The sequence below is a fragment of the Sphaeramia orbicularis genome, chromosome 11 (assembly GCF_902148855.1).
Source record: "Sphaeramia orbicularis chromosome 11, fSphaOr1.1, whole genome shotgun sequence".
Classification (NCBI taxonomy): domain Eukaryota; kingdom Metazoa; phylum Chordata; class Actinopteri; order Kurtiformes; family Apogonidae; genus Sphaeramia; species Sphaeramia orbicularis.
The window spans coordinates 31,057,121-31,083,690 of NC_043967.1; the positions used below are offsets into that span (position 1 = coordinate 31,057,121).

At 34.8% G+C, this 26,570-nt stretch overlaps 1 protein-coding gene across 1 annotated transcript; it reads right to left on the reverse strand.

The window, feature by feature from the left end:
• Positions 1-1,907: 1,907 nt before the first annotated feature.
• Positions 1,908-17,196, reverse strand: LOC115428341 (uncharacterized). The gene is made up of 3 exons (XM_030147336.1): positions 17,089-17,196; positions 7,644-7,937; positions 1,908-2,835 (listed from the first exon to the last, which is right to left on the reverse strand). The coding sequence occupies exons 1-3, from the start codon at positions 17,101-17,103 to the stop codon at positions 2,047-2,049; spliced, it is 1,098 nt and encodes a 365-aa protein (XP_030003196.1). The 5' UTR covers positions 17,104-17,196; the 3' UTR covers positions 1,908-2,046.
• Between the last annotated feature and the right edge of the window lie 9,374 nt (positions 17,197-26,570).

A 26,570-nucleotide genomic window follows, 5' to 3' on the forward strand; every position in this document is an offset into this window, starting at 1 on the left:
TTATTGTCTTATGGTGTCATGTTCCAGAGAACAGAGCGTGTTTTGCAACTCTATAATGAACTGTTTAATGGCACAGCGCAAAAGCATTTCAGGGTTTTTGTACTGTAGAGAAAAAAATTAGAACATCTGTTACCTGGGTTTACATGACACTTAAAAAAAAAAACCAAAAAATTACTCTGTTAGTGCGACTATACGTGGACTTTAAAGTACATGTAAATGGTTTAGCTTGACTGAAATGGATGTTTTACCAGTCGGACTAACTCACACCTAGATAATGTGATTTGGAGTCGATCTACTCCATGTAAACAGACCAGTCGGACTGGAACAGGACCAGGTGTTCTGCACATTCACTAGAGCTTTGAACCAAATCCAGACCTGGAAGTTTAACATCATACGTAAATCTCATCTGCACAAAAAGTAGAGCGGACAAAAACTACGCTATGTACAAATTTGCATCGTTATCCACTTTACCTCTAGGTTGATGACGTGTTTGCTCGCTATTGACTATTGTTGTGATCTGGTAACAAACTGAAAGAGTGTATATCACCTATTGTAGAGGCAACATGATTTCAACAATAAATCCATTATACTCATGTACATATAGACTGGGACTAAGACAACAGTCCAATTAAATGGTTTAATTGAGTTATGGTCATAGCTCGACAAAGCTGTGCATGTAAACATACTGTCTGTTTACTAGTCTACTGATGAGCTTGCAGAATGTGATATTTGTTTTGTTTTTGTTTTTTTTGGATTGCATTTCCAGTTTCTTTAACCCATAAAGACCCAAACATCCATCACCGACCCTAGTCATCTACTGATCTAAAATGTCTAATACCTGTTGATCCACTAATCCTATCAATACATGTAAATAATTGGTGTAAAATACAGTTTGTCATCTTTTCATGGTCATCAGATATGACCCATTTGGACGTTCAGAGGCTCCGTAGTTACCACAGAAACACCGTCATCACCTACAACATTGATTCACCAGTAAAACCAATGGAGTTGGATCAATGACAGTGGATGGAGACAATTGGTTTATGTTCAATTAATATATTTTACTGAAAAAGTCACTATTTCTGCAGTTTTCTCTTGTTTTAGTACAATAACCCTCAACTTTAATCTGAGCTTTTATGAACATCTTCATGATCAGTGAATTAAATATAGGAAAATACTTGATCTATACTGATAGAATACGAAATACAGAGGATAATATAAATAGATGGTGGTAAAGGTTAGATCAGGGGTGTCAAACTCATTGTAGTTCAGGGGCCACATTCAGCTAAATTTGATCTGAAGTGGGCCGAACCAGTAAAATTATAATATAATAATATATAAATAATGTCAACTCCAAACTTTTCTCTATGTTTTAGAGCGAAAAAAGTAAAATTACATTATGAAAATGTTTGCATCTACAAACTATCCTTTCAAACAATGTGAATAATATGAAAAAACTGAAAAAAAAGTGTCATTTTAACAATATTCGGCCTCAGTTTATCATTAACACATGTACATTATAACTTACAGATCACAGTGGATCTACAAACACACAAAATATTTAGTAACAGGCAGAATATTGTTAAAATTGCACTTAACTTCCCTTAAGACATTTTAGGTTGTTCATATTTGTTCAGGTTATTCAGATATTTTTGCAAAATTATACTTTGTTTTAGTGTAAATACATGAAAACATTTACATTTACAAAGAGAAAAATTTGGAGTTGTGGGTATTTATGTTATTATGATAGAATTTTACTGGCCTGACCCACTTGAGATTGAATTGGTCTAAATGTGGAACCTGAACTAAAATGACTGTTAACAACTTGGTGTAATTTTTGCATTTCACAAATTCATCCCAAGGCTGGACTGGACCCTTTGACAGGCCGGATTTGGCCCCCGGGCCACATGTTTGACACCTGTGGGTTAGATATAAAGACATATTCATTTGAAACTGATTTAGCTGAACTGATATAAAAGTAGCACTGGGTCTTTATGGGTTAAGCATGAACACATTTAGTCCCATGTACAAGTTGTAGATATTGAATTAGAGTTGAAGACGTTCTAGAGCCACCACATTGTTATGGTTCGTGATCAAGGGCTTTTTCCCCTTTAATCTCCAGTTCGAAGCATGTGGCTTTACACCTTCGAGCGCATGTTCGCTGCTTCCGCCTCCAGCCGCCTGTCGGTTCAGAGTGCCTCGTACAGACCGCTGACCGCAATCATCCTGATGGCTCTTCCCGGCACATCTGTAGTCCCCGGAGGCTGTGGGAGGCTCTTTGATGCCTTTCCCAGCTTGAGTGTGGCCTCTCGGTGCCCTCTCTGCCCGCTGCCCTCTGCCTTGGACACCTTGGGCCAACCTGCCTTCATCTGCAGATAATCCCCCTGTTGACGGGTTTGAATTGCTCTGATCCTCTTGGAGACATGGCGCCCTCGTCAGCCTCAGCCTCCTCCTCCCTCCCTCCTGTAGTGGCGAGCTGCTGGGGTTAAGACCTGTCACCGCTCTGCCTCTTCCAACCTGAGCTTTAATTTGAGGAAAAACTGAGACAGGGACCGGTTTGATGCACAAAGGAGCAGGGGTTCCTTGGCAAACCACATCTTCCAGACATCGGCCTCCGCTTTGCTCCGTGAGGGTAGGGTGACTCAGCTGAGGCCTCGACAGTCTCTTAGGCTGCTGGGCTTTGACTGGTTCAGTGGAAGCAGACGGACACACCGCAGACTTCACCCGGCTCTGCTTCCTTGTACGAGGCTCATTCGGTGTCACATCTGGCTTACAGGGGACGGCTTTGGTTTCCTGCTGCCCACACTTCAGTTTCTGCTTCTGAGCTTCTCTTACCTATAAGTAAATACAGTTAATATAGCACTGTTTGGAGGTAATAGTCACAAAGTGGTTTACAAGAAAGAAAATACAGCATAAAATAGAAAGAAAATTAGTAGGATAGTAACAGTGGAATGACTTGAAATAGCAAGAGCATAGGGTGATAAGTATGTATTATATCATCAGCCCAGTGTGTAAAGTACTGGAAAGTCACATTTGAGTAGGAGTACAGATACCCTACCAAAAAATTCACCAACTGAAATGCGACTCAAGTTAAAGTCCTTAAGTAGCATTACTAGTATTTACTGTACTTAACCCATAAAGACCCAGTGTTAGTTTTGTGGCCGTTTCCAAATTAATTTTTCTCTATATTTAACCTTTCTTAAGGGATTTTTCACCATTAATTGCAATCAAGGTTATTATTGTTAACGAAAACTAACGAAGTGACAAAAACTACAATTGAAAAAACATTTTCGTTAACTGAAATAAATAAAAACTATGATTAAAAGAAAAAAAAAAACAATAACTAACTGAAACTGTATTGTGTGCTTACAAAACTAACTAAAACATATAAAAATTGTGGATAAAATTCCCTTCGTTTTAGTCTTTGTCAATGTCAGATTGATACGAAATCGATTTATTTCGCTCTAGCAATTTTAGCTAGCAGCACCATACGACACTTCACGGTCCATCACCTCTCGTCACTTGTTGTTTAGAGTCGTCTTCTGGTCCCCACTCTACCTGGAAACATGTAGACTAATGTTTGGAGAAAGCAGCAGAGTCCTGTCTGGGATTTATTTAAATATGATGGTGAAGAAGATAAAAGATACAACAAAACTAAAACTAAACTAAAACTAAGCATTTGCAAAAAAAAAAAAAGAAAACTAATAAAAACTAGCAAACTTGCTCTAAAAATGAATTAAAACTAACTGAATTAGAGAAAAAACGTAAAAACTAAATAAAACTAAACTATAATGAAAAATCTGAAACTATTATAACCTTGATCATAATATTATCCTCCTTATTTTGCATTTTATCAGTGTAAATCATCTATTTTCCTATATTTGATTTACTGATTATGTAGTTGTTCATAAAAGATCAGATTAAAGTTGTGGGTTATTATATCAGAAACAGAAAACTGAAGAAAAAGTAACTTTTTCAGCAAAGATGCGAATAACTGAACATAAAAACATGTGTCTCCATCCACTGTCATTGATCCAACTCCATGGGTTTTACTTAGGGGTGTAACGGTACATAAAAATTTTGGTTTGGTATGTTTTCGATACAGTGAAAGAGACCAGTGAAGAGGGGGGCATGGGCGGGTGCGCTCCATAACTAACGAAAACTGAAAGTGAAACTTAACATGCTTCCAACATCCGACCCAGCTTCTGTGCTTCTGTTATGCTGCGTTTCCACGACGTGGTATTGGCTCGACTCGACTTGGCTCAGCCTTTTTGCGTTTCCATTACGAAAAAGGACCTGGAATCTGGTACCCGCAACTATCCATCCATTCTCTTCCGCTTATCCGGGGCCGGGTCGCGGGGGTAACAGTCTAAGCAGGGATGCCCAGACTTCCCTCTCCCCAGACACCTCCTCCAGCTCTTCCGGGGGGATCCCGAGGCGTTCCCAGGCCAGCCGAGAGACATAGTCTCTCCAACGTGTCCTGGGTCTTCCCCGAGGTCTCCTCCCGGTGGGACATGCCCGGAACACCTCCCCAGGGAGGCGTCCAGGAGGCATCCGAAACAACAACTACCGCAACTAGTTTTTTGGTATCACCTCCGTCGAGGTTCCAAGTGATACTAAACCGTGACGTGTAAACACTGCAGATCACTGATTGGTCAGACAGTTTTCTCTGTGACCCACCGTTTTACAAAAAAACAGATGCGGAAGTTGACAGTAAATATAGCGGTACATTAATCCACATGATGACAGCCTGAAAACTACACAATGGTTTGTTGAAGAGATTCAGTCTTTGGTGGCTGATGTAAAAATTCAGACGAGATAACACACAACGAGCGAGTTTATCAGCGAATCTCTGAGCAGACGACACAGAAATAACATGCCGCATGACGTCCAGGTACTGTAAAGTCAGTAGAATCCTATAATGGAAATGGTCTCCAGGAATAGGACCTGGTACCCGAGTCGAGCCGAATGGAGTCGAGTTGAGCTGGTTCTATGTTGTGGAAACGCGGCATTATACTCTCTGTTGTCATGTTCACCCCCTTTTATCAGCGCCCCAGCCTCAGAATAAAGTGTTTTGGGTTTTTTTGCAGCGGCGCTGAGAATTCAGCAGCGGTGCAACTGCAAAATGTATATAGGGAAAACCATGTACACAGGTTCTGCTTGTGGCCACCCTGCTTCCCAGTGTTTGCATTCTTCACACAGGCTACATGTATTCACTTGGTACACCTCTGTATTGCATTGAAGGCTCTGAACCAAAATGGTACGATACAAACAAGTGGACCGTTACACCCCTAGTTTTACTGGTGAATCAACGTTGTAGAAGATGATGGTGTTTCCACGTTCACTATGGCACCAATGAACGTCTAAACAGGTCATATCTGATGACCATGAAAAGATGACAAACTGCATTTTACACCTTTTTTTTTTTTTTTTTTTTTTTTTTTTTACAGTTATTGATAGGATTAATGGATCAACAGGTATTAAACAGTTTACATCAGTAGATAGTGTCAGTCACCAGTGGCTGTTTGGGTCTTTATGGGTTAAGTAAATCAAGTAATCTACAATTAAATGTACTCAAGTAATGAAAGCAAAAGTACAAGTGTACAAATGTTAATTACAACCAAAGGCAGTCAGAATTGTTATTATTACGCTGCTGCTCACATCAACAGATTGCCGACAGGTTGAGTGAGACCGTCGTTTAGGCCCAGTGACTAATCCTGACTTTGTTGCAGTCACCGGTAATCTCAGCTGTGAAAACACCAAATTTCCTTTAATTTATTTTTTGTAATGAGTAACAATACTCTGCATCGGAGTAGAAGTATGCAATTGAGTTAGGAAATGTAGTGAAGTAAAAGTCAAAGTAAACAGAATAAAAAATACTCAGTAAAGTACAAATTCACCCAAAACATTCTTGAGCACAGTAGTGAAGTATTATTACCTTATTACTATACAATACTGTGTTAGCCGCATTGCATAATTGTCTATTTTTGGACAAATTGTGAAATCTGTGTAACTGTACTTTCCTAACACTGCTGCTTCATTTATGCAGATACCACAATTTGGCCAAAAACATGACTTTGGCAATTATGCTATAAGGCTAACAATATGTAATTTTGGAATTTGACTGCTTTCCAGGTATGCTCTTTTGTTTGTTGTCTTAATAAAATGTTGAGGAAAAAAAAAAAAAATCAATAAAACACATGTACTGTTGTTTTCTGACACCGGATGTGAACAGACTAACAGCTGGACACTTGTTTTTCGGAGATCTCGAATGTTAATGCTAAATCTTTACAGGACCCAAGAGGTTTCTTTGAGCATCTGGACCTAATACATGTGTCTATCAAACTTTACAGGTATAAGTGAAACCTTATGTGTCAAGTTTTCCGTCATTTCCGACTGTTTTCAAGCCTTTACAGACACACATTCTCAGTCAAACTTGTATCATAACCTTCCATTAGAATATGTCCAAACCTGCAAGTACCTTGGACATATTGTATCTGATAATCTTAGTGATGATAATGACATTCAAACTAAGGTTAGGAGTCGTTATGGTATGAGTAATTTTATCTCTCGCAGGTTTTATTTTTGTTCTTGTTCATATCTTTTTGCTTGAATATTTATCTCTGTTACTTACGGGTTCATTTTAAATGTACTGCTCTCTCAGTCAGAGTTGCTTTTAACAATGCATTCTGTATTATACATGGTTTTTATCGTAGCTGTAGTGCTAGTGGTATGTTCTGTTTTAACCCTTTCATGTATACTGGTCACTCCAGCGGACAGCTATTCTACAGCTGTTCTCTTATATATTCATGGATTTTGTTGTTCTTTTTGTTGTTTTTTTACACATATCTTTATTAAAGTTTTAAGACACTACATATCTTTTCTGACATGAAATGGTAACGTTATGTTGATCTCCCCTGAGAATAAACCCCCAGAATCACAAGCCCTCCCCATAGTTTTCACACAATTTATCAGTAAATACATGTTTCTATGCGTCAAAAATTAAACATGTGGTGTCCAGCTGAGTGGACATTTTTGCAACTTCATGAAAAATAGGTTCATAAGAATTTTTTTTTTCATTATTATCTTTTTTATGTTTTTTTTATTATTATTATTTATTATTTTTATTTATTTTTCAGAAGAAAATTTTCAGTCGCATTGTTTTTTTAATGCCTAAAGAGGAATAAAAACGCTCAGGAAAAATTTTTTGATTAAGGTTCTCATAATTCGTACATGAAAGGGTTAATAATGTTTGCTCTTATTATGAGATATTACGGAAAGCAATTTTGAATTTTATACTGCGTTTAAGTCACTCTAGAAATGTTGTGATTTTTACAATTGTTAACTCTGACTTTTATGCTGATTCTACACTTGTTAAATACTGGCACTAGCATCTTTATACTTGTTATTGAAGATAGGGTGTGTGCATGCATGTTGTTTTTATATTTATAACCCTTTTTGTTATATATTTTTTCAAATGTTTATTATACTCTATGGACTATAACTATTTACATGTCTGATACAAATAAATAAATGAAGAAAAAAAAAAAAAGTATCAGTGGGACCTGTCTACTTCCTGCTACATGGCCTTATAATCAGTATGTAATGGTCAGCGGTGTCCAGGTCCACCAGCTCCTACACACCTCCTCTGGCAGCTCCAGTGGGGCGAGTTTCACAGGCCGCCGGACCGCTTCCCTCTCCGGGTCGGGCCTGGGCGTCTCGTGCAACAAGTCCAACTGTGTGGTGGCGTGGTGGGTCGGCGGTGGCAGGGCTGTAAGGCGACCCACTGCCTCCTTTCCATGTGTTGCTGACAGATGGAGGCCAGGTGTCTTTGAATTGCGGCCATTTTTAGCCGCCAGTTGGAGGTTTTGACCGTTCAAATGCAACTTGGTATTTTTAACTTGGATGGTCAACATTTCTTCTCTCGGGGGAGCCCCCTAGACAAAAGAGACATCAGTGACTCATACAGGATCACTATCACTGACAAAAGTGATGGAATGGAAAACACACTTTCTCAAACTCATGCCTTTTCCTCAAGTATAAAGCAAAGCGTTAAGGTAAAGAAGTGCAGATCTACAGCAGTGTGTGCACATGAACCCTTTTACCCTAAGCCTGAAATGATCCGCCTGGACTTTTTTTCTTATTTTGACCATAAAAAGGTCAGAAAATATACTTTTAGTAGGCTAAGTCCTTTTACCCATTTTTCTGGAGCACTTAGAACAGGGGCGTCAAACTCATTTTCTTCCGGGGGGCCACATTCAGCCCAATTTAATCTGAAGTGGGCTGGAACCAGTAAAATAATAGCATGATAACCAATAAATAATGACAACTTCAAATTGTTGTAGTCCAAAAAATAACATTCAATTATGCCAGTATTTACATTTACAACCTATCCAAACAAAAAGTATCAAGTTGTTCTGGTTTGTTTGATTTTTTTTTTTTTTTTGCTGTTTGCCCCAACTTGGAAAAAAGCGCAAACGTCTGGAGGAGGTTTGGGCAACTGGACTTCACTGAAAAGATTCCCAGGATGATTTTTTCCTCTTTTTTCTCTTTTATTAAAGTTCAGTGACACAGGTTGTTTGGATGCACATACACTGAATGCTGTAATGGTCTTTAATCTTTAGGTGGAAAACCTTTAACAATAAACAACACAAAACAAACAATAATTAATTGACCAATAAGTACAAAATGCTGTAAATACAAAATCACCATTATATAGAAAAATAGATATTTACATATAGATAAAATACAATACAAAAATTGTTTAATTTAAATTGATTAACAAGAAATATATAATAATATATAATATATATTGTATTTTACACATCTGAATAAATAGAATAAGCAGAAACAAAAAATCCAATTAATTACACTCAATTAACAATATTTAGACCCAACAAAGTCACTACTTCAACTATAATTAACTGACATAATTAGACAACTGAAATCCTGTACCCAGGCAATTTACATTTAAAATACATGATCATATTTAATATAAACCACAAATAACCCTACTGATTAACAAAAAACCACCCACCGCTGATGTGAATAACCTGAAATAAACAGAATTTGTTGGGAAATATAAGTACAATTTTATCAATATTATGCCTTAACTTATCATTAATACATATGCACAAAACATTTAGTAACAGGCAGAAAATTGTTAAAATTGCACTTATATTTCTTAACAAATTCGTTTTTTTTTCAGGTTATTCACATCTTTTTTGTTTGGATAGTTTATAAATGTAAACATTTTCATAACTGAACGTTATTTTTTGCACTAAAACGATTTGGAGTTGTCATTATTTATAGGTTATTATGATATTATTTTTGAGTTTGATGCCCTAACTTTCACTTTGCAAATTCATCCCACGGGCCGGATTGGAACCTTTGGTGGGCCGGTTTTGGCCCCCAGGCCGCATGTTTGACACCTGTGACTTAGAACTTTCAATATCTAGCAGTCATTTACAATTTACTGCATGTTTTAATACTGTAATAATTAATGATACAGTGTCTGGATTTAGGAAGTTCACCCAACGATGTGTGAGGAGATTTGTTAAAATATAGTTATTTTTGCAGACATCAATTACAGGGACTTCCTGGTAAAATAAAGGTTAAATAAAAATGATTAATTTATTTTACCCTTAGAAAAAACTTGAAGGAACTGTGTTATAGTGAAAGGAAAAGATGTCATGTTGTACTTTCAGTAAGTATAAAAAAATTAAAAATGTGTTCTGTTTAACTGGACCACAGGTGGCAAACATACGGTTCAATCTGGCCCCTGGGATGAAGCTGTGAAATGCAAAAATTATACTGAAGAAATTCACAATCGATGAAGTTAAAATTATTTTAGACATTAGACCAGTATGATGTCAAGTGGGTCAGACCAGTAAAATACTATCATAATAATCTATAAATAATGACAACTACTAATTTTTCTCTTCACTTCCATGTAAAAAAAAAAGGGAATTTCCCTGAAAATGTTTACATTAACAAACTATCCTTTGACAAAAAATGTGAATAACCTGAACAAAATATGAACAACCTGAAATGTCTTTAAAAAAAGCCAGTGCAATTTTACCAATTTTCTGCTGGTTACTAAATATTTTGTGTGTTTTTTTAGATCCACTGTGGTCTGTAAGTTGTAATACATGTGTAAATGAGGAGCATATGAATTTTTAAGGAAACTCTGTAGATGTAAACATTTTCATAATATAATTTAACCTTTTTTCCACTATTATCATTTTACTGGTCTGGCCCACTTCAGGTCATACTGGGCTGAATGTGGCCCCTGAACTAAAAGGAGTTTGACCCCCCTGAACTAGACAGAGCCGATTTTTTAGACATAATTCATAACCATTGTGACTGATCATGAAGTGATTATGATCGTGTGATTTATTCTTGATTAACTGTAACTGGGACTCAGTAGTCGCTTTTCCACTGACCCTCAAATGGGCTCTATTCACAGTCCCACTACCTCCTGAACTTCAGGTGGCTCCTTTATTTCCTGTCTTTGATTATTGGACACACTGATTAATCCAGGTGTGTCTGCTACTTCTTGTTGTAACTACTGATTAATTTGGCACATCTGGATTAATCAGTGTGTCCAATAATGAAAGACAGAAAGTAAAGGACCCTCCTGAAGTTCAGGAAGTAGTGGGGCTGTGTATAGAGCCCACTGTGTGAGTATAACTTGAGTATAAAAATTTACCTTATCTAAAAATGACAATCTCATCAAAACTCTCGGTTTTCTATTAAAAGTTTTTGTGCTGGCAAGAGGTGTTATTTGGATGTAGCGCAAAACTGCAAAGGAAAGACCTTTTTCCACAACTAGAGTCATGTGCATTAAAAAAAGGATGTTAACAGATGTTACAACAAGCGAAGAAGAAGAGTTTAACCCTTTCATGCATGAATTATGAGAACCTTAATCTAGATTTTTTTTCCCCCTTAGTGTTTTTATTCCTCTTTTGGCATGAAAATAAAACAATGTGATTGAAAATTTTTTATGAACCTATTTTTCATGGATTTACAAAAAAGTCCACCCAGCTTGAAACCATGTTTTTTTTGTTTTTTTTTTAATGTAACCTTTATTTAACCAGGTAAGTTAGTTGAGAACTGATTCTCATTTACAATAGCAACCTGGCCAAGAGGCAGCACACAAAGAGAATGAGTAGCAGCACAGGTTTGCATGAACAAACAACAGAACAGATTAAAAATGACATTTTTGAAACAAAGGAACATGCATTTACTGACATACTGTGTGAAAACTATGAATTAAAAACATTTTGAATGCTGCTAATCTGATGTTTTCTCACATTTTAACACACTAATACTAGTTATTACTCACTCAGATAATATGCAAAAAAAAACAACAAAAAAACACCTTTTGTTTTTAGAAAAAAACTGTTACTTACAGTCTAATAACAATTAGCAACTGGTTTACACTAAAATATGTTAGTGCAGATCAGGCTTATTAAGAACAGGAAAGTTACAGTAATGGCATGAATGTCAGTGTATGGTATGATGCATAAGTGTCCACTGTGTTGGCTGATATGGAACTAAAACAACAAAATCATAAATATACAAGAGAACAGCTGGAGAATAGCTGTCCACTGTAGTGCCCACTATGCATGAAAGGGTTAAAAAGAAACATGGTGCGGTTTGTGTGGACACACCAGGAAACCAAATCATATTTTAATTTAGTATGGGATAGAGGGGTGATATATAATAACAATGAATATATCTGTAAATCAACACAATATTTATGTTCGTTGCCATGTTTATGGAATGACTTCTCGTGTTATCTCACGATAATAAATAAACAAATCATCGCATTTGTGATTTAATGGAAAAACCTACTTTAGGCACTTCTGTTTTTTTGACATTTAGTAAATATTGGGGAAAGTTTTGCGTAGATGTCCAATGAAAAACCGACTAGTGTCATGGTGCGCTGGCATGCTTAGCCACAGACCCCCCCCCCCTCAGACTCATTAATGATTATCACCTGCCATCACCACACCTGGAGCAGATCTCAGTCTGGGCCCATGTAGGGGCTCCTCTGCTCCAGGGTGGTGTTGGATCATTACTGCTGCCACTGCTTTCACTGGTGCTGTTGTTGTCAGCACTTCTCCACAGCCTCACCCACACTCTCACTGTTTCCACCCTCAGGTTTTTTTTTTTTAGTTATGCATGTTTTTGTTTATTTTATGTTAATAAACCTGTTTACTCCCTTCAGTACAGTGCATTTGAGTCCATTCATTCACCCTGTTCTGACATATTCAGTATGTAAACACTGCACCAAGTCAAAAGTGATTACTGATGTGTATAAATAGGAATAAAAAGAGGAATGGGCCTGAAAACAAAATTATTCCGACTTCATGGGCAACAGTATATTTGTATCTAAGAGCATATTAAAGTTTTGTTGGTTTTTTTTATTATTATTTTTTGCTGACTGATGTTTCTTTGCATAACTTGATATCTATACATTGAGAAGACTAAATAAAATCAAATTAAAAATGTGGAAAACCTTTACAGGGCATTACATTTAAGTTCTAATAATTATGTGACTGAAGGAAATGACAATTGTCATATTAAAAAAAAATTATGGCAAAAGTCTTATGATACCAAACAAACATTTTTGATAACATATTCATGCCTCTAGTTTAAACGTAGTATTAGTACAGATGGAAAAATGAATAAAGTACTACAACATCAGTGTAATGCTATGAGTACTGTTACGAATGTGTGCAAATGAGGTTCAAATATTGTTTTCCATTAAGGAACAAATCACAGTTTTGACAAGAAATAAAAGTGGTACTCGAGGTTTCTCCCTGTTAAAAGGAAGTTTTTCCTCACCACTGTCACCAGTCATAAGTGTTTGCTCCTGGAGGATTCTGTTGGGTTTGAGATTGAGATCTAATTGGTTTATATGTGTATGTATGGAACCTGAATTAAAATGATTTTTACACTATTGATTGTTCATATCTTCAGTGTAATTTTTGCATTTCACAAATTCATCCTACGGGCCGGATTGGACCCTTTGGCGGGCCAAGTTTGGCCCCCGGGCCGCATGTTTGACACCTGTGTCTTAAAGTGTGAATGGATTGGATGTTGTAGGTCTAGACTAACCCAGAGCTGATCTTAATAAAAGGCTTGTATCGGTTTGATATCAGTAATTTGCCTTTATAAGATAATATAGCTGATAGTGTTTTATTTTGCTGTTTATTGTTAATTTTAACTTAGGTCTCATGGGGAATTTGTCTGTTCATAAGACATGACCTTTCCCAAAAAATATGATTTTGGGGGAGTCTCTAAAAGATGAATAATACACTACATTTTCTATCTTTCTGACTCTTCAATCATTATAGATGATGCAAAACGTGGCCATCACTCATGTATGATTCCTGCCTGAACTCCTACTGATAAGAATAATATTAAATAAGAGCTAAATCAAGTATCTTATGAATATATCTGCTGTTTCTGTCACGCTTTCAGACGCAGTAGTAATTAAAGTAATGAAACAGAACAGCGATTTCATTTTCATTTCATGTTTTTTTCATTTTCTTAGTCAGAACCCACAGTTGAAACCTTTAGAAGCAGCTCTGTTTGCCTTCTCACCTTTGTAAAAATAGAAAATTAGAAGTTTTTCTGGCACATATTTAATACTACTATTAAAGTGTGCCGCTATCATTACTGAAATAATCAGCGTCTTTGGTTCTCTATGCCTCACGGTGCTGAAAGACACACTTTAATCTGTTTTCTTCTTATTCTTATTCTAATGAAATGGGCTATTCATATATAAGAACAACTAAATTAGGTAGTCACCTGAAACTTCAGATACTTTACTTAATTGAAAATACAGGTTTCTGAAAGGGCATAAGAACCAAAATGTACTTTAAAATTAATTGGATCTATAACTGTACATTTAATATAAACCATTTTCACCTCAAGCCTACAGCTCATTAATATGTAAAACTTATTTGCTTTTTTCAAGGTAGAAAACCATCAATAACAGGAGAAACCGTCCCACCATCTACTATCAAAGTAATAGTATTAAATATATACAAAACAGAGTCATAGTAATTTGTGAATAACATCGTCCACAGTCATACATGTCTTAAATTTCTACATACGCTGTAAATATTACCTCCTTAAACAGCATTTCCAACGCATGTTTTTTTAGAACTAAAAAACCTAGATCTGTTTTTGGATTCTTTTGTAACTCACCTTTTATAAGTCATTTACCAGCATTTATTATTTTATCCTCTACCCCAGGGGTGTCCGACTCATTTTAGTTCAGGGACTACAATAAGTAAAATAATAACATAATAACCTATAAATAATGACAAATTCAAATTTTCTTTATGTTTTGTGCATGAAAAAAGAGTGGGAAAAGTAATATGACACAATGGAAATGTATACATCTATGAATTATCCTTTAAAACATATGAATCATCTGAACAACAAGTCCAATTTTAACAACATTATTCCTCAGTTTATCATTTACACATACAGTATGCATCACAATTTATAGATCACAGTGGATATGCAAATGTTGGTCTAATGTTCTAAAATACATGTTTCTTCCACCTTACATATGTTTTTCTTGTATTTGTATATATATATATATATATATATATATATATATATATATATATATATATATATATACTTATTGGATTTTTTTTTTCTCCTTATGGGGAAGGAATCAAATATGATAACTTCATTGACCTTGAATTTGTACATGACAATAAAAATTGAAACATAAGGTCTTGTTATGTCCAGTAACAAATTTTGCATTTTATGAGTGTCCTATAAAGGGTTAATAGAGTCTTTTAATAAGTGGATAAATCAGGGGTGTCAAACTCATGTTAGTTCAGGGGCCACTTAAAGCTCAATATGACCTGCAGTGGGCCGGATCATTAAAATAATAACATAATAATACATAAATAATATCAATTCCAAAATTTGTATGTCTAATTTCTATGTTTTAGAGTGAAAAAAGTAAGATTACATTTTCAAAATTTCTACATCTACAAACTGTCTTTTAAAAAAATATGGAAAAACATGAACCATGACCAAAATGAAATTTATTAAGAAAAAAAAATGCAATTTTAACAATTTATGCCATTATTTGGCCTCAGCTTCTCATTTTTACATGTTCATTACAATGGACAGATCACAGTGGATCTACAAATGCAAAAAACATTTAATAACAGACAGAATATTGGTAAAATTACTCTTAAATCTCTTAAGACATTTCAGGTTGTTCATATTTGTTCAGGTTTTTCACATTTTTTGTAAACGGCTAGTCTGTAAATGTTAACATTCTTGTGTAATTTAACTTTTTTTTACACTAAAACAAAGAGAAAAATATGTGGTTTCTATTATTTATACTTTATTATGGTAGTATTTTACTGGTCTGACCCACATTAGATGGAATTGAACAAAATGTATTTTGACATCCTTGATTGTTAATATCTTTGATGTAATTTTTGTATTTCACTAATTCATCCCGGGGGCTGGATTGGACCCTTTGGCGGGCCGGGGGCCAAAACCGGCATATTTGACACCCCTGGGATAGATAGATAGATAGATAGATAGATAGATAGATAGATAGATAGATAGATAGATAGATAGATAGATAGATAGATAGATAGATAGATAGATAGATAGATAGATAGATAGATAGATAGATAGATAGATAGACTGTAAAAAAAAAAAAAAAAAAAAAAAAGTAAAAAACGGTAATACTCCGGCAGCAGGGGTGCCGAAAAAATAATTTTCCATAATTAAAATACAGTTTTTTGCCCTAACTTTACATGAGAGTTTGCTTTTTTTTTTTTTTTTTACTTTTTAATGTTTAATAAAGAATATTTACATGTATTAAAACAATCAAATTACCTATAAATATATATAGGAATAATTTTCAATGAGATTAACTTGTACAATCTACTGACAAAAAGTGTATTATGACAGTTTATCAACATTTTTGTTGTGAAACCTCCCATAATTACACAAGATATTTGTCAATCAACAAACAAGTCTTGTTAAACTTACAGAGCAAATCCTTCTTTTACAGTTAATTGTCAGTAATTTTATCTCATTTTATTTATTTATTTATTTTTACAGTATTAAACTTTAAATTAACAGTTTAAACTCATAAATAGAAAATAAATATTTGTGAAATTATGATACATTTGCAAATGTATTTTAACTGTATTTTTTAGTGAAAAAAGAAAAAAATTTCTTTTAAAAAATGGAAATGTTATGGTTATTCACAGTTACAGTTTGGTCATGTTATTTTACATTTGACATGTAAAATCACAGTCTGTTTTTGTAATTTCACTGATATTTTCCTGTATCTTAAAAATACAGGAAAAATCTGTAAAATAAACAATGAAAATTCTGTTAAATTACAGATTTTTTTTTTTTACAGGATAGATCGATAGATAGATCGATAGATAGATCGATAGATAGATAGATAGATAGATAGATAGATAGATAGATAGATAGATAGATAGATAGATAGATAGATAGATAGATAGATAGATAGATAGATAGATTTTATTTATCCCAAACTGGGAAATTATAGAATAGAATAGAATAGAATAGAATAGAATAGAATAGAATAGAATAGAATAGAATAGAATAGAATAGAATAGAATAGAATAGAATAGAATAGGTCAGTCCAGTTACATTTTGTTTACATTTGTGTAAAGTGTCCAATACATTAAAACGTACAAATAAAGGAGTTAACAATAAACAAATCTAAATAGAAGGGAACTAAGGTACAAAGTATAAACATGACACAGTTCAAATCTATGGTTGTTGGTATAAATATGTGCAGTTTACAGTATAAATATGTAATAGACATTGCATTAAGGTGACAGTTTAACATCAAAATAAATACATGTCATATGTTTGAAACAAGTACCAACAAGGCTTCACACTTGTCACTGAACACATCACCAGTGTCCACCTCCACACACTGTTAAAACCTACACAACAGGTTGTCGGTCAGTGTGTGTGTGTGTGTGTGTGTGTGTGTGTGTGTGTGTGTGTGTGTGTGTGTGTGTGTGTACTCACTGATTTGGACGGCATCTCCCTCAGACGTGTGTTGAATTCTTTTGTTGTGGTGCAGTAGAATGTTGTTGTTTGTGTTCCTCTGTGTGTTTTCTTCGTGCCACCTGGCCCAGGTAGTGGGAGTGGACTTTAGCAGAGCCTTAACGTCATTAAGCAGATTAGGGTCACGGTCCAGGAGGTGATCTCTAAATGATCTTCAGACAGTTTACACACTGAACACACACCTCACTACAGTTCTATGCATATGTATGGAATGAATAACAAGCTGCTGCTGGAATTATCATGTGAAATTCTCATGCATCAGTGTGTTTTTTTTTTTTTCACACACCACTAGATGGTGCCAGAGTCTACCTCTGTGTGACGGTCATCAACAGTCAATATTAGAAGAATCTGTCAAAACTGTAGGAAACACTGCAATATTTCAGAAAAAAAAAACAACTCTCATGATTGCTTTAGCATTTAGATTTAGACTTTACTCCTATATCAGTATTTAGTCAGTATTTCCTGGGTATAGTTTCTTATTCAGTGACGTAATAATGCCATATTGCTTTATCATGCAGTGTTACATTTAGCAGAAAATCTTTTTTATGTTTATGTCTGTCAGTATATTGCATTAATATTAAATATAACAGTAAAGATAGAGAAAAAAATCTAAATTAAACCTCAGATTTTTATTAAATAAACCAGGCTTAGGTGTAGAAGTACTAATGAAAAATAAATAAATACATACATACATACATACATACATACATACATACATACACACAAATAAATAAATAAATAAACACATACAAACACAAATAAATAAATAAATAAAAAACACATACACACACAAATAAGTAAATAAATAAATAAATAAATACATACATACATACATACATACATAAATACATACATACATACATACATACATACATACATACATACATACATACATACATACATACATACACACACAAATACATACATACATACATACACACATACACAGATAAATAAATACATACATACATACATACATATAAACAAATAAATAAATAAACAAACAAACACAAATAAATAAATAAATAAATAAATAAATAAATAAATAAATAAAATGAACAAAAATGTAATATACTGTTGGCCCTAAAGTTGGAAAAATTTGGTTTTCAGACACATTCCTAGTTTTATTCCTATTTATGCACATCAGTAATGACCTTTGACCTTGTTTTAATGTTTACATACTGAGCCCCAGTTACACTTCATCTTTTAAGAATAAATCACATTGTCACAATTATTTTGTGAAAGGAAGTAAAAAAAAAATGTTATTCCAACTGTAAGGCCAACAGTGTAATTTGTTTTACTGTTAAGTCCATCAATAAAAAACATACACTAAGTTGAGAAATGAGTTTTAGTCCACGGAGGCAAGTATGTTGCTGTCATAAAATGACATAAATTGAAATGTAAGAAATATGTAAATTCATTAAAACACGGTAAAGAACAGACTTTTGCACATTGCTGTAAATATCCAACACACCCAGGATTGTGTCTGGTGTTAGAACTGGACACAAACATCATCATGATATCAGCCAGTGTTAATAATCACAGTGGTAACAGTCAAAAGTTATTGCTTTTACATTTAAAGGATGGTTTTTGGAGTGGAAGTTAAAAACACCGGGTGATTATTAATACGACTAAACAGATCTTTCACTTATCTGCATTTTACCCTAGGTCTAAGTCACTACCCTGATGGGAAAATTAACCCTAATTAAACCCTTATTTTTGATGTAAATTGCACAAAGAAAGATTGGATCCACAGACCAGATAATCCAACCTTTCTGATGTGAAGCAAAGGAGCAAAAATGAAGCTAATATTCACAACTATTAAAATGAATAAATGTACAATATTATCTGTCACTTCTTTATTACCTCCACCAGGAGGTATTGTGATCTCTTTACTTTGTGTGTTTGTTTGTTTGTTTGTTTGTGTGTTTGTTTGTGTGTTTGTTTGTTTGTTTGTTTGTTAGCAACTTTACGGGAAAACAATTCCAACCATCTTTACCAAACTGTACCCACAGATAGGCCTAGGCCCTGGGACCAACCCATTAAATTTTGGGCCAAGTAGGCCAAAGTTTAAGGTCACAGCAAGGTCACAAAATCTACAATTTTCCTATCTCTCATCATTGAGCAATTTTCGAAAATTCATAAAAAAAATTCAAAACGACTCCGATTAGCCTCCAATTTGATCCACCTGTAGCTTATAACAATATCTTGTATCTGGCACAAAATTGTCCACATCCACTGTGGAATGTGGACTCTGTGGACATTTCAATTTAACATTGAAAATCCCATTTACCACACATTTTTCATTCTAACTCAACAAATATTGATTGGAATTGAATATAATTTGACATACACATGACTGGTACCAAGCTTCAACTTTTTCTGCTGTATGGAACAACCTGGAAACTGTTGAATTTAAAAAGAAATAGTCGATCCACACATGGACACCGTTCGGGGTGCTTGGGGGAGGTTTGCGTTCTCTGAACACTTGTTCTATTTATTTATATAAATAATTATATAAATACCAAATTTCTTATTTTTCCCTTTATACTTTCATTTTTCATTCATTTGCAGCTTTTCTACCTGTCTTTTTCCCTGCACTTGTGTGTTGTATGTTGTTGCTGTTAACTGTGAAATTTCACCACAGTGGATCTTATCTTATCTTATCTTATCTTATCTTATCTTATCTTATCTTATCTTATCTTATCTTATCTTATCTTATCTTATCTTATCTTATCTTATCTTATCTTATCTTATCTTATCTTATCTTTATTTCTGATCTTATCTTTCCTTTTCTTATTTTATCTTTTCTTTTCTTTTTTTTTATCTTTTCTTCTCTTTTGTTTTCTTATCTTCTCTTTTGTTTTCTTATCTTCTTATCTTATCTTTTCTTTTCTTTATTTCTTATCTTTTCTTTATTTCTGATCTTATCTTTTCTTTTTTTTATCTTTTCTTATCTTATCTTTTCTTTTCTTTTCTTGTCTTTTCTTTTCTTATTTTATCTTTTCTTTTCTTATCTTCTTTCCTTAATTTATCTTTTCTTTTCTTATCTTTTCTTTTCTTTTCTTTTCTTGTCTTTTCTTATCTTATCTTTTCTTATTTTATCTTTTCTTTTATCTTTTCTTTTCTTTTCTTTTCTTTTCTTTTCTAATCTTATATTTTCTTCTTTTATCATATCGTATCTTATCTAGCCCCATGCAGGTTAAAAATACAATACTTTGTTAGTGTTATTTGTTAAATCTAATCCAGCCGTCATAACGTTGACACAACTGAATTTTGGATGAAAAAAAAAAAAAGCTCCATCTTCATATCAGCAGTCCTGTCTACACTAACTATAGTTAAAGTTTGATCAAAGCCTGCTCTTCCATAACTGCTGCTAATAGTTTTTCATTGTAAATATCTTCACAGATGCTGGATTAGACAATGACTGCTTCGCCTGAAGGTAAATCTGCAGATCTTAATCACTTTCAGACTGCAGCTTGTTTTAGATTTTTGTTTCATTACTCCCGTGTCAGCTTCGTTTATTGTACTTTGGAAGCAGAGTTTTCCTGCGATGGATGAGACTGCAGTCCATCTATTTTTCATCAGACAGACTCGACCGTGGCTGAAAATCTCTCTGTTATCTGTTGTGTCGTTCTGGCATGTCAGCACCTGCTTATTGCACAGCTCTATCATATCAGTGGTTTGGTGGAGATGGTCCCGCTGCAGAACAACTTGGCTCGGCTTACATGATCATTTAAGATGCAAAATTACAGGCTTAGCGCCAACAGAAGGCCTGAACGCCCCTCTGCCACTGTTCTTATTGTGTTGGCCTCTGCGTTGCCTGACGTTCACGGCTGACAGTATAATTACTGCAGTGTGGGAAGGGATAAAAAGGGATGCTGCCTGCTCATTGTCCCACCTACTGAACATCCAGCTGCACTGCACGGGTCACTCAGAGACAGGAGGACAGAAGGACGAACGGACTGACGCCACCGCTCCTTCTGCTGTCACATTCACTCAGAACACAAAATAATGTCAAACTGTTGAAGAACAGGCATTCGTCTGTTTAACCCTTTCATGCATACTGGTCACTACAGTGGACAGTTATTCTACAGCTGTTCTCTTGTATATTCATGGATTTTGTTGTTTTGGTTTTTTGCACATATCTTTATTAAAGTTTTAACACATTACATATCTTTTCTGACATGAATTGGTAACATTGTGTAGATCTCTCCTGAGCATAATAGTTATAGTTTTCACGCAATTTATCAGTAAATACATATTTCATCGCTTCAAAAATTAAACGCCAGCTGACGTCCAGCTGAGTGGACATTTTTGCAACTTCATGAAAAATAGGTTCATGAGAATTTTTTTTTTTTATCATTATTACTTTTTTGTTTTTAAATGTTTTTTTTTTTTTTTTTTTAACTTTTTTTTTCACAAGAAATTTTTCAATCATGAAAAAATCATGATTAAAGAGAAATGAAAACAGTCAGGGAAAAAATCTTGATTAAGGTTCTCATGATTTGTGCATGAAAGGGTTAAACCCATAAAGACCCAAACATCCACCGCTGACCAGAATCATCTACTGATCTAAACTGTTTAATACCTGTTGATCCACTAATTCTATCAATGCATGTAAATAATTGGTGTCAAATGCAGTTTGTCATCTTTTCATGGTCATCAGATATGACCCATTTGGGCGTTCAGAGGCTCCGTAGTTACTGTGGAAACACCATCATCTTCTACAACACTGATTCACCAGTAAAACCCATGGATTTAGATCAATGACAGTGAATGGACACACTGGGTTTATGTTCAGTTATTTATGTATTTGCTGAAAAAGTCACTTTTTATTCAGTTTTCTCTGTTTTGAATAATAACCCTCAACTTTAATCTGAGTTTTTATGAACATCTACATGATCAGTGAATTAAATATAGGAAAATACATGATTTACACCAAGGAAATGCAAAATACAGGAGATCATATTACAATAAATCGTCAGTCGTCACTTTAGAAAGGTTAAATACTGAGGAAAATTCATTTGGGAACTGACACAAAAGTACCACTGGGTCTTTATGGGTTAATGTTAAATCCCACATTAATAAATACAAACTTTTAAACTTGACTGAACCATGGTTAGCAATAAATTTTCCTTTTCACACTTCAATAAATAACTTAAATAAGTTTAGACTTCTTCCTACTCCTTTTCAACCATGCAAAACTCAGACTTGTATGTGCTTGGAGATAGATTCTGTCCATTTAAATGTTTTATTTTGTTTTATTTTATTTTGTTTCTTTGCATGCTCGAAATAAATAAATAAAAGAAAAATAGAAAGAAAGAAAGAAAGAAAGAAAGAAAGAAAGAAAGAAAGAAAGAAAGAATAACATTACAGTATATTTGTATTTGTATTCAAACCAAGAATCACTTCAATTATGTTGAAACAGAACTTTGAACTTTTGAAGAATTAAAATGTGTCCAAGTTTTGACTTGAAACTTACACTTAAGGAGGTTTAACTTGCAGTGGTTCACATTTTAACATTTAAGAAAAAAAAAAAAAAAAAAAAAAAAAAAAAAAAAATATATATATATATATATATATATATATATATAAATATATATATATATATGTATATATTGGGGGGTTTTCAACTCAGCTGAGTTTTATGATGCAACAGGATTTCTCTCATGATGTCTATTCATTTATAAAACTGTTCTATTCTGTGTTCTGTTCTATTCTGTTCCGTTCTGTTCTCTTTCGGTCCATTCTGTTCTGAATGACTAGACTATCAAATGTATCTCCCTGTTCCAGGCTTTGCTGTTTAACTGTTATTTTATTATAATTAATATTATTATTATTGTATTTTCTCATCTTGTTCAATCTCTTCAGTTTTTCTCACATGTTTGAGCCTCTTTGCTGAGCCATGATGAATATGAATGAACTCCTGAACTTCAGTTATTGTGGCTGATTAGAACTAATTTTACATTAAATTAAGCTTTATGGTGCCGCTCAACTATGCAAAGTTAAGATAATTAATGCCCTGTCTACACAAACACAGATAATTTTCTAAACAGATATTTTCTTCCACCATTTTTTAAAATAATTCCTTCCACACGACCTGCACTTCACAAATTATCTCAAACAACAACACAAAAACTAATACAGTCGCTCAGACAAACTGTTGTTAAAGTGTGGAAAATCTGTTATGAAGATGAAGCAGCAACAACAAGCTCAGTTTTAAACTCCAGGTACCTTCGGTGTTAACTCAGGTTGTTGACGTGTTTTCTTTACAGGGTGTAGATTTGTCCATAACACTGGTCTGATCAGCCTCCTAAAGGTATCTGTGCTGACCTCCATCTACTGCAGATCATGCCTGGATTTGATGTTTCAGGTGCAGCTTCATTACACAAAACATTAACAGACATAAACAAAATGTATGAGTTTGGCGTCATCATGCCAAGGCCTAGATGACTGGAGAGTTGGCTTGTGACCGAAGGGTCACCCGTTCAATTCCTTGGACGAGCAGAGAATTGTTGGCTGATGTGCCATTGAGCAAGGCATTTAACACCCCCATTTGCTCCCCAGGTGCCTGATATGGCAAGCCCACTGCTCCTGGCATGGAGAGTGTGTTGTGCCTGATCTAGTGATGGGTTAAAGGCAGAAGACAAATTTCAGACTGTGGTGCATGTTTACGTGTGTGAACCTTGACTGACAAAATAAAGATTGTATTCTATTGAAGTCATTCATTACCTCCACCAGAAGGTATTGTGATCACTTTGCTTTGTGTGTTTGTTTGTGTGTTTGTTTGTTTGTTAACAACTTTACGGGAAAACTATTCCAACCATCTTTACCAAATTGTACCCACAGATAGGCCTAGACCCTGGGATCAACCTACTGAATATTGGGCCAAGTAGGCCAAAGTTCAAGGTCACAGCAAGGTCACAAAATCTACAATTTTCCTATCTCTCACCATTGAGCAATTTTCGAAAATTCATAAAAAAATTCAAAACGACTCCGATTAGCCTCCAATTTGATCCACATGTAGCTTAGAACAGTATCTTGTATCTGGCACAAAATTGTCCACATCCACTGTGGAATGTGGACTCTGTGGACATTTCAATTTAACATTGAAAATCCCATTTACCACGCATTTTTCATTCTAACTCAACAAATATTGATTGGAATTGAATATAATTTGACATACACTTGACTGGTACCAAGCTTCAACTTTTTCTGCTGTATGGAACAACCTGGAAACTGTTGAATTTAAAAAGAAATAGTCGATCCACACATGCACACTGTTTGGGGTGCTAGGCAGAGGTTTGCGTTCTCTGAACACTTTTACTATATTGTATTTAACTGATAATTATCAGTGTAGCTATAATATATATTCTCAACCAAGTTTATGGAAACAAATGTACATATGTTTAAAACAGTGGCATTTATGGGAAGTAAAGGTGTGTCCAGAATCTTACACATTGCACCTTTAATAATACACATTTTAGTTGATATCTAATGTATATTATAAAAGCCAGTGCATGTGTGTTTGCGTGTGTGTGTGTGTGTGTGTGTGTGTGTGTGTGTGTGTGTGTGTGTGTGTGCAGGGATTCATACAAAATCCAGAAAGAGCTGACTGCTGCTGTTTGTCATACTTCTGTATTTTTGGTCAAGGAACAGACTAGTGAAAATGGCAAGATGAGAGGACCAGCATTTTGGGAGATATTAGTAATTTTGGAATGCAATAGAGTTACTATAACATTGCTATGTCCAGAATCTTTTGGCGGTGACTGCTGGACAAATGCAGTACAGCATGTACAAATACACAACAGTATAAAAACTACCACTAGACCCTGTGGATCCCCACGGGTCAACACGCTAATATCCTTATATTAACGTTTGTTCACCTCAATATTTTTGATTTAAATTGTTTTACTGAAATGAAATTACTTCATCACTGTGTCATTCAGGAAAAAATATTATTATTTGATGTAGAAGAGTGAAATTAGACCCTATTTGATATGTAATAGAGTTAGATTTTTGTCATTAAATGTGAACATTACATTTCAGGTTTAACTTACTGATTTGTGTTGTGTTTTTGTAAAAATAAAAAAACCCAACAACCTTAAGAAAATATTGTGAAAAAATAAGCTTCTCTGTTCTTTTGCATCTATAATGTGTCTCTACTCTGAACCGACGCCTGCCTTAAAGGCTATATTTAATCAAGCTCAGTGCGTTTCTTTGTATTTATTAGCAAACACTGTGGGAGGCCGGTTTCCTCTGGCTTAAATTGTTAGAAGGCCACTTATCTAAACTAGTTCTTTTCAATAAAAAAACAGCAGGGTTCTTACAAATATTATATGATACTTTAATTAAATCAAATATTACCTTGAGGTGGTGTGAATGAATTAGTAAAGTATGAATAAGTTCACAGTTGATCTGGAAATGATTCAGTTTGAGGAAGTGGCCCATGGCGCGTTTGGAAATCATAGTTTTAATGAATGCCATAATAATAAAACTGTGGCACTGAATGTTTTTAAAAATGGAAAACCCGTGTGAGACTTTATGAAAGGAACTAAGCGACCTCACGGCTGAGGTGAGGCGGTAAGAAGAAGACAGAGGGTTTCAGAAGGAGGCTCATCGTTTTTATTCAAGTGTGATATGGCTTCACCCAGGCTGCATTAGCCAGTGAGTCATCCACACCAAATCATGCACACACACTGAAAAAAAAAATAACTAAAAACAAACAAACAAAAAAAAAAACAGAAGAAAAGAAAACATACAAATGTAAAATGTTATGTAAAATGTTCATTTCATTCTGAACAAATCTCAACAATCTCATCTTGAAAACAGGGGACCCATACTGTACAGACATCGGTTTCAGAATGGTGACAGAAGACGTCATGGCCGACATGGGATAGAATAATCTCCTGTAAGGAATATGGTACATGGCATTTGTTCATCAGACCTACAGAAGAACCTATTGCAAAGGATATCTCACAAATACGGAACACAGCCTTTCTTATATTGTATTACACAGAGAGTAGTGCAATTCGTGTGTCTTTGTCCCTGTCGTAGGAGAACATGGCACTGTTGACAGAGAAAATGGCCAGCATGTACTGCAACATGCAGCAAATGACGCCTGGAAGCCAAGCACGGCTATACGCGCAGAACGCCGAGAGACCACCCAATCACCATCGCTATTGAATCCACCTTGGTTTTTTTTTGTTTTTTTTGTCTGATGGCGGACTTGGGGGGGAGGGGGGGGCACGAGAAAAAAAATAAAACGTCACACTGTTTGTCTGTCGAGGGTGATGATGTGTGCGCTGAGCCATCTGCGTTATAGAGTAACATTCAGTCAAGGGCCATCAGTGTGACATGTGGCACCATAGCAAACATTTCTGAGTAAAATGTGCGTGTGGGACGGACGGGGGGGGGGGGGGGGGGGGGGGTGAAAAATG